The following is an 11,362-nucleotide window of genomic DNA, read 5'->3' as shown; positions in this document are numbered from 1 at the left end:
TTTGTACCCTACGACTATCAAGTGTTGTAAGTGTTGTACCTTGATGAACGTATCTTTTATGTACACTAGAGCATATGCACCAAGACAAATTCCTTGTGTGTCCAATCACACTTGGCCAATAAAAAATTCTATTCTATTCTATTCTATTCTATTCTATTCTATCCTATTCTGTTATCAACACAATGAGCTGGTTTGTAAAGTATTAGTGATAATATTGTTTAAAATGCCAAAAATTTGAGTCTTCCAAATATCTTCTCTTTAGAAAAAGAACAACAAGGCCTTCTATAGTAACCAGAAATACTTTATTATAAAATCTGCATGTAAACAAGTAACAAACATTTAAAGAAAGTGCAAATCAACTTCCCAAAATGGTAATTTATTATATATTTTTTCTCTCTCCATCCAACAACTCTTTGAAGTCCACCCACCCTCCAACCACATGTAACTTCTAAAAAATAATTGCTTATATATATAGATAGATAGATATATAGATATAGATCTATCTCCTGGGTAACCTTTGGTAAGTCACTTTGGGCCAGCAATCATGAAATACCCTTTGAGGTCCCATTCTGGAGACACAGCTCATTTCCTTGAGCATCTATTCCCTCTCCCACCCTCCCCAGTGGCACTTTTGAAATACAAACTCCAAAAACCGAAGCTCAGATGAAAACAGCTTGGCTGCTTCCACCTGATATAGAAGCCCATGTCTGCAGTGATTTGGTTAAATTGCCTTTGAAATTGAACCGTCTCATTGAAATGCAGACTCCCACCCCGCCCAAGAGAAGTGTGTACGAACCTGCGTACATGGTTCAAGTTTTGCTCGGCCAAGGAGATACGTTTACGGCGATACTTATTATTATTTTTCCTTCGCTTCTTTTCCGTGTCATCATGCGTTCCCTTTTGATTCCCTGATATCCACAGGAAAGCTAGCAATTTTACACAGTGAGGCCGAAGCCGAAGGGGTTACAAAGCTGCTGAATTATTATTATTATTGTTATTATTATTTTTAGAGATCAGTTCTTTTGCTGAAGGATAGAAATAGTTCTAACAATGAAGGTCCTGTAATCTCCTCTCCTAGCGGTAGTAGGTAGTAGGTCCTTTCTTAGTAGGAACTGTAAGGCATGAAGGAAGCCACTTCCCTCCGTTCTGTCGTTTCGCACAAGGTCCTTTTTCCTCACTTTTTAACTGGCAGAGACCGGTTCACGACACACCCACACACACGCACATACTTCTAATTTTGCCACGGGGCTTTTTTTTTTTTTTAAAGTACCGATAAGTCGTGGCAGGACTTTGATTTGGCTTTGAAGGCCATCTTCTTGTTGTTTTTGGCCACCATTTTCCCAAGGAATCTTTTGGCCTTCTTACTGATGCTTTCTCTCCTCTTTGTGTTGGCCATTCTCCGGGCGTTGTCTTCTTTGCTATCTTTGCGTAGCCGAATCTGCCGGACGATCCCCTCGAAGAGATCTTTGACGTTGTGATGAAGTGCGGCCGAGGTCTCGATAAACTTGCAGTCGAAGACAACAGCACAAGCCCGTCCCTCTGATGGGGTGGAAGAGAGAACGTGCGAGATTAGTTCAACCGTGCAGAGTCAACGCAACACAAGCTCTGCTGCTGGATTTGGATGGGAACGGATCATAGGTTAAGAGATGGAAGCTATAGGATAGGAGATTGTGCAAGTGTGGGCATGAAAAGGAAAGGGTATCTCAGATCAAGCAGACTCCTAAAGTAGTCCGAGATTGTCTTATCGGGAGGACAAGGGAATGAGTGCAGATACTCTACTGCTTTCTTGCAGCTGTATCTCAGTGATGGGACACCTGTTTTCCATGAAGTGCAAGCTCCAGAAAGAGAAGTCCAGAAGTTCAATCTCCAGAAAGAGAAGTCCAGAACTTGCTAAATTCATACCCTGTTTCCCCAGAAATAAAACCCAACCGGAAAATAAGTAGCATGATTTTTCAGGATGCTGATAATATAAGCCCTACCCCCAAAATAAGCCCCAGTTAAGATTGTCAGCCAGATAGATGCATTTAGTACCATATTTTCCCCCAAAATAAGCCTTTTGGAGAAAAAATTAATGTAAGACCCGGTCTTATTTTCGGGGAAACACGGTAGACCTACAAAAAAGAAAAGGCCATTCATAGTAACTTTGCCCAATCTGGTGCTCTCGGTTGGGTTACGAGACTCATGGCCAGCCAGGATGGCACACGGCACAAGCAGCTAGTAAAATTGAGACAGGGCCATTAAGATTATTTCCTAGGAATACAATGTTTCCCAGCCACTTAGAAGCTGCACTTCAAAAGGTTCATAGTTCAGTTCTCCACTATCGTTCAGAGGTGCATTATGAGCTGGGAACACATAGCAACCATCCATGTGGCTGATAAGAAATTCCACTTGTTTACTGTTCTTATACACAAATGCACACAGATTTATTCTGCCCTCCCCAGCCTGTTCTTGTTCTTTGCTCCCATCCTATAAATCCACAGGCCTACAATATTTAGATAAAGGGGGGGGGATTTTGTTTTTAACTGAACAAATAATTGTTTCATACTAGATTACTCTATATTGGATCACCATGAGGTCAGATCCATTGTTTTTGCTGAAAATTATGAACCAAGATATTACATCTATAATGCCATATTGGAATGCCTAAGTTCAGGGGTGAAATCCAGCAGGTTCTGACAGGTCCTGGAGAACCGGTAGTGGGAAATTTGAGCAGTTTGGAGAACCGGTAATGGATATTTTGAGCAGTTTGGAGAACCGGTAGCGGAAATTTTGAGTAGTTCGGAGAACCTGGAAATACCACCTCTGGCTGGCCCCAGAAAGGGATGGGAATGGAGATTTTGCAATATCCTTCCCCCAGGAGTGGGGAGGAAATGGGGATTTTGCAGTATTCTTCCTCTGCCGCACCCACCAAGCCACACCACGCCACGCCCACAGAACCAGTAGCAAAAAAATTTGGATTTCACCACTGCCTAAGAGCAGTGCCGAGATGAATTGGATGCCAGATCACTGATCTTTTGAGCAACCAGTTCCAATTCTGCCCCCATTATTATTGGGAAGTGTTAAAGGTTTGGATGAATCACTAACATATTACAGGTTATCCTCGACTTACGACCACAATTGAGCCCAACAATGCCATTGCTAAGCAAGGCAATTAAGTGAGTGTTGCTCAGTTGTATGACCTTCTTTTTGTTACAGTTGTTAAACGAATCACTGCAGTTGTTAAGTGAATCATGTGGTCCTTAAGCGAATCTGGCTTCCCCCCCCCCACTGACTTTGCTCATCGGAAGCTGGCAGGGGGAGGTTACAAGTGGTGATCACATGACCCAGGGACAGTGCAACTGTCATAAGTACATGCCAGTGGCCAAGCATCTGAATTTTGATTGATGGTCAAAATCACAAATGTTGATTTGTGGGCTCCATGGTCATAAGTGTGGAAACAGGTCCTAAATTCTCTTTTTTCAGTGCCATTGTAACTTTGAACGGTCACTAAACAAAGATTGTAAGTCAAGGACTACCTGGGCTCACTATCAGTGAAATGACTCACTATCTACCAGTGTTGATAGCCCACAACGGATGACTCGCTCATTACCAATGGAAACATGCTAAATTGAACTGTTTTGATTGAGTTTAGGGTGGAATAATCTCTTACCATCTACCGAGACTTCCCGTGATCGAACCAAGTCGCTTTTGTTTCCGACAAGAATGATAGGAATGTCTTCGGTTTGCCGTGCCCTTCGTAGCTGAATCCTCAATTCAGAAGCCTTTTCAAAGCTGACTTTATCGGTCACTGAATAGACGATAATGTAAGCATCACCCATCTTCATACAATGGTTCTGAAGCCACTGGCTTTCATCCTAAGGTTTTTTAAAAAAAATAGAAACATCAATGTCGGTATTGCATCAGGGTTTAAATGCTCCCAGTTCGGACTGGATCGCCTGATCCGGTAGCGATGGCGGCAGGTGGTTCGGAGAACCGGTAGCAAAAATCCCTGGCTCCACCCGTTGCCCTAGCTGACCCGTGCAATCATCAGGGTTGTTTTTTTTTTACTTTTAAAAGCATTTTTTCTTCAGCCGAAAAAATGCTTTCAAAAGTAAAAAAAAAAAAGCCTCTGATGTTCACACAGCTTAGCTGGGTTCGTCAGAACCCTTTAAAAGCTTTTTTTTAACAACCTCTTCGGCTGAAGAGGTTGAAAAAAAAAAGCTTTTAAAAGGCTCCTCTGGAGATCCCAGTTGAGTTGCCTGATCGCCAGAACCTTTTAAAAGCATGTTTTCGACAAGCTCTTTGGCCGAAGAGGTTGTAGAAAAAATGTTTTTAAAAGGTTCTGGCGATCAGGCAACTCAGCCAGGATCGTTAGAACCCTTTAAAAGCCTTTTTTCCTCTGGCGATCCCAACTGAATTGCCTGATCATCACAGGCTCTTAAAAGTAGTTTTTTTACAACCTCTTGGTTGTAGAAAAATGCTTTTAAAATTAAAAAAAAAAGTTGGCCATGCCCACCCAGTCACATTAGCCCCCACCACCAAGCCACACCCACAGAGCCGGTAGTAATAAATTTTAAATTTCACCCCCGTATTGTATCCATTTTAACTGTATCACATTAGACGTTATCCACCTTTCAACTTTCTACTGAAATATAAATATTCTTTTTTATACTCTTGTAGGTCAACTTTGGTTCAGGGCAGTTCATGGTAGTGGCTGCAACTTATTAAGTTTTATAGTTTCGCTGTTGTCTTTCTAGAGTTTCAAATTCTATCTTGTACACTGGGTAGAAAATAAATGGAAATGTAATTAAGAAGCTTGACTGGTTGGTATGGATTGTAGGAAAATACGCCATTTTTGCTTGTAGCACATAAAAGGTATTCCTGCAGCCCAAGACAACAGATTTGCAGGTGTTCTATGCAAAGGGAGGTCAAAAAAGTCAAGATGGCAACCGAGCCATATGATTGGGGCCCTGCCTTTTTAATATATGGCTTAGAGCAGGGGTCTCCAACCTTGGCCACTTTAAGACTTGTGGACTTCAAACAAGCTTTGCTGGCTGAGGAATTCTGGGAGTTGAAGTCCACAAGTCTTAAAGTAGCCAAGGTTGGAGACCCCTGGCTTAGAGAACAGACTGATGAAAGAAAAGCTCCATGTCAAGTCATACAATATTTTTTTTAAAAAAATCTAGAGTCTCTCTCTATGCTTGATTACAATCTTCTATCCTCTTACCTAAGAGTAAACTCTACTGAACTCAATGGGCCTTATGTTTGAGCAAACACACACAGGATTCTCATTAAGACTGAGAAAAACTATTCCCCAAAAAACTCATAAGATTAAAGTCTAATCTGCAGGATTTAAAAGGTAAAACAATTGGCATTTTAAGCAAATGCTGACCTACTAGCCCATATTAAAATGCATTCAGGTAGTTTTAACAGAATTTAACTTGAGGTATTCCCCATGAGTTTAACAACCAGTGTGTCAGAGTAAACCTGCATTGGGGGTTGGACTTCACACAATTGTTGTTCTGTTCTAAAGATAGATCATGTGTTAACACAGATGGAGAAGTAGATCAGTGAAGGGATCCTATTGGAAACCAAGTTTCTATAGATCTTAAGCAAGATGGATATTGCAAGGTCAACAAAAAACAAGATTCTAACCCCATATTTATTCCATTTCTGTAGCTTCCCATCTCAACAAAGATTTTGAGATAGCAGGCTTCGTTGTAACTAAAAATAAATCTTAATCTGTTTATATTTAATTTTGGACTTGCTGAAGCCCAAATTCAGACACAGCAGGACAGTCCACATATTTAGTAACTAAACTAAAATAAACCTTAAAACAATGATTTTCAGTCCAAATCGCTAATCTTCCACACAAAATAGTAGATAAAAATGCTACCCTGTTTCCCTGGAAATAAGACCTTCCAGGATAATAAGCCCAATCGGGGTTTTGAGCGCATGTGCTAAAATAAGCCCCCCGAAAATAAGCCCTCCACGAAAAGATTTAACGCATGCGCAGCCGGTCTCTGCTATTTTCTCTGGTTAGGGTTAGGGAGACAGAGCTGGAAATCAGGTAAGATGGCAGGAGGAGCCCCATCTTGCTCCATGTGCCTCAAAATAATAAGACCTCCTTGAAAATAAGGCCAAGCACTTATTTCTGGGTTCAAAAAAATATAAGACAAGGTCTTATTTTCAGGGAAACATGGTATTAACTATGAAAAGGGGGATAACCTCAAATAGTTGTAAATCAAATACTTGAAAAAGTAAATCTTTACCTGCTCCCATATGTCAAACACCACAAGAGACGCTTCTTCTCCATCAACTATAATAGATCTGTCGTATGTATTGCCTGAAAGAAAATCAAGGAGAGTTTAGGACGAAATGTTTAGTTTACACTAAGGAAAAGTAATATTCTATCACAAAAAACAAAATCTTCGCTTTACGAAGCCAGCTGAAATGCTACAAAAGAAGGTAAATTTTCAAGTGTCCAATAATCAATAAAAATCTCTCTCTCTTCTCCTATACATTTCCCCCCCTCCCCAATTGTCTTTGCTAGAGAGTTATTGGAAAGCTTGTACTCAATTTGCTAAACCTTCAGCTCAGTTCATATATGTATAACCTCAATATATTGTTTGTTTATATTTTCTATGGCACTTAGTGAAGCCAAGTAATGCCTGGAGAATAGTATCCAGTGATACTACTACCCAAATGAAACCTAACCCTAAATAAAAATAAATACAGTGAACAGCATGCAGGTCAGAAATATAGACAGACACAAGATTGTAGACTTAATTTAACTTCTTTAAAGAGTTCAAAACATTTTGAACTTGTGCTTAAGCTGGTTGTGTTTCAGCTGTCCGATGAATTGCAACACAAAACATTTGAGCTTAATTGAGCCTAAGAACATTAGAGCAAATGATATTGTCCATAAAAACCAGGGGTGAAATCCAGCAGGTTCTGACAGGTTCTGGAGAACCGGTAGCAGAAATTTTGAGTAGTTCAGAGTACTGGCAAATACCACCTCTGGCTGGCCCCAGAGTGGAGTGGGAAGGGAGATTTTGCAATATCCTTCCCCTAGGAGTGGGGAGGGAATGGGGATTTTGCAGTATCCTTCCCCTGCCACGGCCACCAAGCCACACCACGCCCACCAAGCCACGCCCACAGAACTGGTAGTAAAAAAAATTGAATTTCACCACTGATAAAAACCCTACAGCTGCTTTCAATTATTTGTAAACCATTCTGACTAAGGGAAAAACAACAGAGAATGAAGGTTACACCAGATTTACTTTTAAATATATTTTCTTAAGTTTGGGGATGGGCTGGATAAAGTTAGGATAATGCAGAAATATAAATGATGGTATGCAATTAAATAAAGAAGATCCGAACAACTCTCAATACATTTTTCCTACATAATTTTTTATCTTTTTTCAAAGTATCAGTAGGCACATAATCGTTTTAGAAAATATGTTTACAATTATATACTAATTGGAATGGATGGAAGAGCCTTTCCAAAATATTTTTCTTTGTTTTAAAAGAATATTTAAAAACATAAAGGCATTTAAATCAGAGGATTATTAGGGACATGTTTCATGTTCCCTAAGATGGGCATCCAACAGATGTGTGAACTTGAATTCCCAAGCAATGGCCAGGTAGACTGGGAGTTGAAGTCCACACATCTGGAGGGTACCCAAGGCTGTCTCAACTAGGGGAAGAAGCCCCCTAAAGCTATTTAGGAACTACAATGTGCATTTCTTAATATGTTTGACAAGTCCAGTGGTTCAGTAAAGGAAGCAATGATGCACAGAGGGCAACGCTGGGTTTCTTTTCCTGAGTTTGGGGATTTGACTGTTTTTAAGACTCAGTCGTGCCAACTTCTGGCTCAGAATGAAATATTTGCCTGATGTCAGCTTCAACATAGCAGGAAATGGGCACCACTGATTTCAAGCTGATGTGGGCAGAGGAAATGATGCCAGGGATGCAAAAACAGTACCAACAAAGGAGAATTACTTGTAGCTTGGCGGTTGAAAAGAGGGATCCTTGGTGCTCTCTGGTTATTTTCTGGCAAACGTTTCATTACCCAACTAGAGAACCTCATCAGTGCAAGTAAGGAATGGGGTTTGCTAGCTCTTACTAGCACCGATGCGGTTTCCTAGTTGGGTAATGAAACGTTTGCAAGAAAACCACCAAGCCCATTATCCAACTAAGGTACCTCATCAGTGCTAGTAAGGAATGGAGTTTGCTAGCACTTTTATTTCTTTCTTTCTTGAATTTATATTACCGCCTATTCACCCATGGTGGCTCAAGGCGGCTTACAGAATAAAAGAGCACATTTAAAACAATAAAAACTTACTGGCACTGATGAGGTTCCCTAGTTGGGTGATGAAACATCTGCCAGAAAACAACCAAGCTCAGAGAGCACCAAGGACCCTCCCTCACCCCAAAACTGGGCTTGGGATTGGCTTTCCTGCCCCATTACATCCTGGACATAAACTGTTTCAACGCCTCCCTCAAAACGATGCTATAGAGCACTGCACAGCAGAACAACTAGACACCAGAACAGTTTCTTCCAGAATGCCATCACTCTGCTAAACAAATAATTCCCTCTGTCAAGCTAGTTACTAAATCTGTACTACTAGTAATCTTCTCATCGTTCCCATCACCCATCTCCTTCCACTTATGACTGTAACTTTGTTGCTTGTATCCTTACAATTTATACTGATATTGATTGCTTCCCGATTGCGTATTTGTAGCCTATGACTATCATTAAGTGTTAAATTTGTACCCTATGACTCTCATTAAGTGTTCTAAGCGTTGTACCTGATGAAGGTATCTTTTCTTTTATGTACACTGAAAGAGTATGCACCAAGACAAATTCCTTGTGCGTCCAATCACACTTGGCCAATAAAAAATTCTATTCTGTTCTGTTCTGTTCTACTCTACTCTACTCTACTCTACTCTACTCTACTCTACTCTACTCTACTCTACTCTACTCTATTCATCCTCACCCCCACCCCATCAGAAAAGGCAGAGCTACTCTTGGTTATGGGGGGAGAGGGCACAAAGCCTCTCTCCCCTCCTCCAGCCCTGTCCTCCTCTGCCGGTCCCCTCAGGTCCCCCTCAGCCCCCAGGCGCTCTCTCTCCCTCTCCCTCTCCCTCTCTCTCTCTCTCTCACCTGCTTCTTCGGCGTCGGGACTGTCCTCCACGCCCCCGAAGATCCTGGCCAGGCTGGTCTTGCCCACGCCGTGCTCACCCAACAGCATCACCTTGTAGAGGCCGCCTTCCGAATCGCTGCCGGAGGAGATGACCGAATCGGAAGAGTCGGAAGCCCAGCCCTGCCGCTGCACCTCCTCCTCTTCCTCCTGGCCCGGGTTGTACGAGGTGCAGCGCATCAGGCCGGAGAGCTGGCCCCGGGGCGAAGGCGGCAGCGAAGCCTGCAGGTCCCGCTCGTCCACCGGCATGCTGCGCCGATGGAGGGGTTGCTGCTGTTGCTGGTGGTGATGCTGCGGATGATGGGCTGCGAAGGGCATGCTGCCGCGCCGCTTGTCCAGGTATCTCAGTTTGTCGCCGCGGTTCAGGGTCATGGGGGGCGCCTGGCTGTGGCTGTGGAAGGGGGAGACACGGGAAGGAGAAAGATTTCAGCACGTTCCCACGACACCGGTGTTAATCCGGAGCAACCACCCCCTTTTTGACTTTGCAAATACAAACGGAGAAGGGGGGGAGAAAGGGGACGCATAGCTCACCCCCCTCTTCCCCCACCCCGCAGGCTCTTCAATAGCAATAGCGCTTAGACTTAGAGATACCGCTCCGCAGTGCTTTTAACAGCCCTCGCTTTATTCCGAATTCAATCCGGAGCAGCAGCCCGCATCCCCCTATCCTTCCGTCCCTTTCCTAGGGCCGGTTCCATCTTAACCAACGCTTCGGATCGCGCCGTGCGTGGAAAGGGGTTGGGGGGGGAAGTGGGGTCTGAAGCTTAGAAAACGGGGGTGTTTAAGGAGTCACGGATTAGCCCGAGATTTGGTCCGTAACCGGGGGGAGGTTCGTTAAATAGAATCGGACGGAGGGTCAAAGTAAGGAAGGAAGGAGGGAAAGAAAGAAAAAGAAAGAGAAGGAGAGAGAGAAAGAAAGAGGGAGGGAGGAGGGAGAGAGAGAGAGAGAGAGAGAGAGAGAAAGAAAGAAAGAAAGAAAGAAAGAAAGAAAGAAAGAAAGAAAGAAAGAAAGAAAGAAAGAAAGAAAGAAAGAAAGAAAGAAAGAAAGAAAGAAAGAGGGAGGGAGGAAGGAGAAAGAAGGAAGGAAGGAAGGAAGGAAGGAAGGAGAAAGAAAGAAAGAAAGAAAGAAAGAAGGAAGAAAGAAAGAAAGAGAGAGAAAGAAAGAAAGAAAGAAAGAAAAAGAGAAAAAGAAAGAAAACGAGAGAAAGAGAAAGAAAGGAAGAAAGGAAGGGGGAGGGAGAGAAAGAAAGAAAGAAAGAAAGAGAAAGAGAAAGAAAAGAAAAGAAAGAAAAGAAAGAAGAGAAAGAAAGGAAGAAAGGAAGAAAGGAAGAGAGGAAGAGAAAGAGAGAGAGAAAGAGAAAGAAAAGGAGGAAGAGAAAGAAAGAGAAACAGAAACAGAAAGAAAGGAAGGAAGGAAGGAAGGAAGGAAGGGAGGAAGGAAGAAAGAAAGAAAGAAAGAAAGAAAGAAAGAAAGAAAGAAAGAAAGAAAGAAAGAAAGAAAACTGAAGGGAAGCGGGGAAATCACAGCCACCTCGAGCGCACAGCAGCCGTGGAGACTTTGGGAGAGTCCGTCTCCCCCAAAACCTCGGTGCGCGGAAGATCCACGCGAGACCCTCCTTTTCCTTTCTTCTTCTCCAACTTCAGCCGAGCAAAATCCCCGGCGGTTAAAATCCTCCCTTTAACGAGCAAAACAAAAACAAACCCAAGCGCATCTCCGAAAGCAAACTTACCTAGCGAGCGTCGCTTAGAATAAAAGCAAAGGTTCCGAAACTCCAAAGGATTCGGCTACTCTCTTTTTTTGCGCTTTTATCTTTCCCCGGAGCTGAAACTGCCTCGGTTTCTCTATCTCGTCCCGCTCGGCGTGACTTTATAAAGAGCCTGGTACCCAGGCCCCGCCTCTCATTGTGACGTCATAATAGCCCCTAACCCAACCAGGTTCTGAATTAGAATTCTGGCACTCTCTTCCCCCCCCCCCCCAACGCCCCCCACCGTCTTCCCTACCTCTCTTCTCTCCTCTGCTTGGAAAAGAGGTCCCTGCGGGACTGGTTTAGTCACGGTTATTTCAGCCCCCGGCAGAAAATCCAAACACTGGTGTTTTCCGTCCTCGGGTTTTAAAAATATGAATCAACAGACGCGTTTAGCCCAAGCCCAAAAAAAGAAAAAAAATAATACTTCTTGTT

The 11,362-nt window shown here is 42.9% G+C and overlaps 1 protein-coding gene across 1 annotated transcript; it reads right to left on the bottom strand.

Moving 5' to 3' along the window:
• Positions 1 to 280: 280 nt before the first annotated feature.
• On the bottom strand, positions 281 to 11,025 carry RRAD (RRAD, Ras related glycolysis inhibitor and calcium channel regulator). The gene is made up of 5 exons (XM_058154933.1): positions 10,913 to 11,025; positions 9,149 to 9,576; positions 6,252 to 6,325; positions 3,650 to 3,854; positions 281 to 1,539 (listed from the first exon to the last, which is right to left on the bottom strand). The coding sequence occupies exons 2-5, from the start codon at positions 9,555 to 9,557 to the stop codon at positions 1,262 to 1,264; spliced, it is 966 nt and encodes a 321-aa protein (XP_058010916.1). The 5' UTR covers positions 9,558 to 9,576; positions 10,913 to 11,025; the 3' UTR covers positions 281 to 1,261.
• Between the last annotated feature and the right edge of the window lie 337 nt (positions 11,026 to 11,362).

The sequence above is a fragment of the Ahaetulla prasina genome, chromosome 12 (genome assembly GCF_028640845.1).
Source record: "Ahaetulla prasina isolate Xishuangbanna chromosome 12, ASM2864084v1, whole genome shotgun sequence".
Classification (NCBI taxonomy): domain Eukaryota; kingdom Metazoa; phylum Chordata; class Lepidosauria; order Squamata; family Colubridae; genus Ahaetulla; species Ahaetulla prasina.
Note: the sequence above shows the minus strand (reverse complement) of the source record. Positions and strands in the feature narration are given on the sequence as shown.

Coding starts and splice junctions, on each gene's coding strand:
- RRAD (XM_058154933.1), bottom strand. CDS start 9,557: ATGACCCTGAACCGCGGCGACAAACTGAGATACCTGGACAAGCGGCGC. Junction 6,326..9,148: donor TCCCGACGCCGAAGAAGCAG/GTGAGAGAGAGA, acceptor ATTTTCTTTCAG/GCAATACATACGACAGATCT. Junction 1,540..3,649: donor ACGGGAAGTCTCGGTAGATG/GTAAGAGATTAT, acceptor CCACCCCATCAG/AGGGACGGGCTTGTGCTGTT.